General features: G+C 48.3%; 1 protein-coding gene across 1 annotated transcript; it reads left to right on the top strand.

Moving 5' to 3' along the window:
* The first annotated feature begins 369 nt into the window (after window positions 1-369).
* Window positions 370-2692, top strand: MAGEE2 (MAGE family member E2). Its single transcript, XM_035028647.1, has one exon. It carries the CDS (start codon window positions 597-599, stop codon window positions 2166-2168), a length of 1572 nt encoding a protein of 523 aa, XP_034884538.1. The 5' UTR covers window positions 370-596; the 3' UTR covers window positions 2169-2692.
* Window positions 2693-3673: the final 981 nt, after the last annotated feature.

The raw sequence follows: 3673 nt of genomic DNA, 5'->3' as shown, positions 1-3673 counted from the left end.
TCCTCTGATGTGCCCCTAGTACCCAGCACTGTGCCTGGCGTTTAGTATGTATTCAAAAAATGTCTGCTGAGTGTGTGGATAAATTAATGAATTTGTAAAATAATTCTCATTGTTAGCATCCTCCTCTTCCTCTTTGACTCTTCTATTATCTATTAACGTGGTGCTTTATACATCACACAAAAACTATCAAGGAGAGGGTCACTGAACATCTCCCATCCCTTGTGCATTTTGCTTTACCTCCGTTTTTTGCCCCCTTTTTTGAATTCTCTGCTCTAACAAGTTTGAATTCAGCACTACCCACTTCAGCCTAGCCCTGCTGGCAGAGGTAGTGCGCAGGAGTGGGGGGCTGGAAGTGGGGCGTGGCCACCATGTCGCAGAACCAGACTGCGCCTGCGTAGGCTGCGGCAAAGCTAAGCACTGAGAGGCTAGCGGTCATTGCTCACCGGTGTTTGGGTAGAAAGATCACTCCTCTCACCAGCTCTCACTCCTGATCCCGGGTCTCTGGCTTAGGACTTGCGCCGAGGCGCCGATATTCCTGCCATCCTCTCTCTGACAGATTGCTGACCTCCCGGTTCCTGCTCCTGACTCCTGGAACCATGTCTCTGGTAAGCCAGAATGCGCGCCGCGGAAGCACAGAGACCACTGCAGATTACAGCGACGGCCAGGGTGAGATGCAGGCTAGTAACGCCTCTGGGCCCCTGATCTCCATGCTAGTTCCCCAGGCCCTCCAGGGCCCTCATGCGCCAATCAACCCCCAGGGTGCCAGCGTTTCCCAGGCTGCGCAGGACCCGAACGACCTCGAGGTCCTAATCGAAGAGCAGTCCCAACGTTTGGGGGCGCTCAGGGTCCACGACCCTCTGGAAGACAGGTCGATTGCTTTGGTGAATTTCATGCGAATGAAAAGCCAAACCGAGGGTTCTATCCAGCAGGCAGAGATGCTGGAGTTTCTCAGAGAATACTCAGATCAGTTCCCTGAGATCCTCAGACGAGCCTCAGCCCACCTGGATCAGGTCTTTGGGTTGAACCTAAGGGTTCTTGATCCCCAGGCTGACATTTACAACCTAATCAGCAAACGGGGTTTCCAGACCACTGATCGGATAGCAGAATCCCTGGATGTGCCAAAGGCAGGTCTCCTGGCCTTGGTCCTAGGCCACATCCTCCTGAATGGTAACCGGGCAAGAGAGGCATCCATTTGGGACCTGCTGTTAAAGGTTGATTTGTTGGGTGATCCCCAGAGGATCAACAACCTTTTTGGGAACACAAGGAACCTGCTCATTACTGACTTTGTGCGCATGCGGTTCTTGGAGTACTGGCCAGTGTATGGCACTAATCCCCTCGAATTTGAGTTCTTGTGGGGCTCTAGAGCCCATAGGGAAATCACAAAGATGGAAGCCCTGAAGTTTGTGGCAGAGGCCCATGATGAAGAACCCTGGAGCTGGCCAGAAGAATATAACAAGGCCCTGGAAGCTGACAAAGCCAAAGAAAGAAGACAGGCTGCTGGCTTGGAATTCTGGTCAGAGGACACTATGAATGATAAGGCCAATGATTTGGTCCAGTTGGCCATTAATGTCACTGAGGAGTTGCTGCCTATACATCAGGATGAGCTACTGGCTCACACTGGCAAAGAATTTGAGGAAGTGTTCCCAAATATCCTCAGTCGAGCTACTCTAATCCTTGATCTGTTCTATGGGTTCTCTCTGATTGAGGTTGATACCAGTGAGCACATCTACCTCCTTGTCCAGCAACCGGAATCAGAAGAAGAGCAAATGATGCTAGACAGCCTGGGGAGACCCACTCAAGAATATGTGATGCCGATTTTGGGTTTGATCTTCCTGATGGGCAACCGTGTCAAAGAGGCCAACATCTGGAACATGCTTCGAAGATTTGGTGTGGATGTAGGAAGAAAGCATGCCATCACCTGCAAGCTTATGAGACAGCGCTACTTGGAATGCAGGCCACTGTCCTACTCTAACCCAGTTGAGTATGAGCTTCTGTGGGGTCCTCGAGCTCACCTGGAAACCACCAAAATGAAAGCCTTGGAGTATATGGCCAGGCTCTATAGAAAGCGACCACAGGACTGGCCAGAGCAATATAGGGAGGCTGTTGAAGATGAGGAAGCCAGAGCCAGATCTGAGGCAACTGCCATGTTCTTCTTTGGCCCCATGTGAAGTCTAGGGAAATGTATCACTTTAGTTGTACGGCATCAGTTAAAGGGTTCCTGGGGAAATGGGCACTGGGGCCCCCAATCAGAAGTCAGTCGGGGCTGGGGTGGAAAGTACACATTGTGCTTGCTATTTGTGTTCTATTCCTAATAGTATTTCCTCCCTTATAATGTACCCTTGAATTAGGTTTGTGATCAATGTTTATAAATGAAATTGCTCATTTGCCATCCCTGTCTTATTTTAATATAAAAGCTCAGAGTGTTGTGTAAAATGTATTGGTAATACTTACATCTTTCTATGATGTGGAGAATATAAAGTTGTTCTTTAACTGTTTGAAATAATTAGTAAAATGGTGTGGTGCAAAAGTTAAGTAAAAATAGTAACAACACACACAACAAAAACAAACACAAAATCACTTATCTGTGGATGCCTTCTTTGTGTCTATTCTTGTGTAAGGAAAAAAAAAGCTGGCATTTACCTGTATTTGCTTTGCTCTTCCAAAATGTAGTGAAAAATAAAAGTATAATGAATTAGACCCCATGCTTAAGCACTCTTTTATTCAATAAATATTTATTAAGCACCTGCCATACTCTGTGCTGGGAATATAAAGGTGAAGAAGATCCAGTTGAACCCTGGGCTTAAGGGGGAGGGGCCATGGAAGTAAACCAGAAATTGTTCTATGGCTGCTGCAAGATGTATAATAAGGATAAGCTTATGAGTGCTAGGAGAGGCCACAGGGGTAACTTCCAGCTAAACTGGTGCTGGGATGGGACGGTGGAGAAGGTAATGGGGCACAAGAAGGGCTAGGGGAGGGGCAGGGGGTGTCAAGCAAAGGATTAGTGGGGGAGTGGACGAGGTGGTGGTAGGGAATAATGAGGTGGTATGGAGGGCTGAGGACAAGTTGTCTTTTAGTGACTTCTAAGACCTGAGGTTGGGGTGGGGGAGGGAGGGATTGTTTATGAAGTCAGGAGCAATATGTAAAACACCTTTGGCGGGATTCACAGACACTGTTCAGTTCAAAGGGAAAGTGGGAGAGGGAAGCCTTGTGGCAGAGATAAGGAAGACCCATATTCTCGAGAGCGGGCCTTGGTAATCAATAATGGTTCTCCTGAAGGTAGCTGGTCTTGGATCTTTGGTCAGACCGAACAATCTACCTGGAGCTCTGCCCAGCAACCTTTGCCCAGTGCAGTTTATTTCTGCACCTAAGCTGTGAAGGTGAGTGAGTATTTTGGCTCTCTTGATCCTGACCCTTCACGCAGCTTCTAACCCTGCTCACGGCTCTCCCTAAGCTTTCCCTAGAAAGCCTGCAAATAACAATTTCTATAAGGGAGCCCTGGCTCAGTAGTGGATGCTATAGGGAAAGTCACCTATGACGCAGGGGTGGGGGAGGTCCTACCATTGGTGTTGGTTTTATGTTTCCTCACCCCCTGGCACCCATAAGCGTTCTGTCCTTTCATCCATTTAATCACTAAGGGTTACCCCCAAACTGCCACCTCCTAACAAATGAGACA

This window comes from Mirounga leonina, unplaced genomic scaffold (assembly GCF_011800145.1).
Source record: "Mirounga leonina isolate KUSES-001 unplaced genomic scaffold, KU_Mleo_1.0 Mir_204, whole genome shotgun sequence".
Taxonomy (NCBI): domain Eukaryota; kingdom Metazoa; phylum Chordata; class Mammalia; order Carnivora; family Phocidae; genus Mirounga; species Mirounga leonina.
This window is presented reverse-complemented; position numbering and strand designations above follow the sequence as displayed.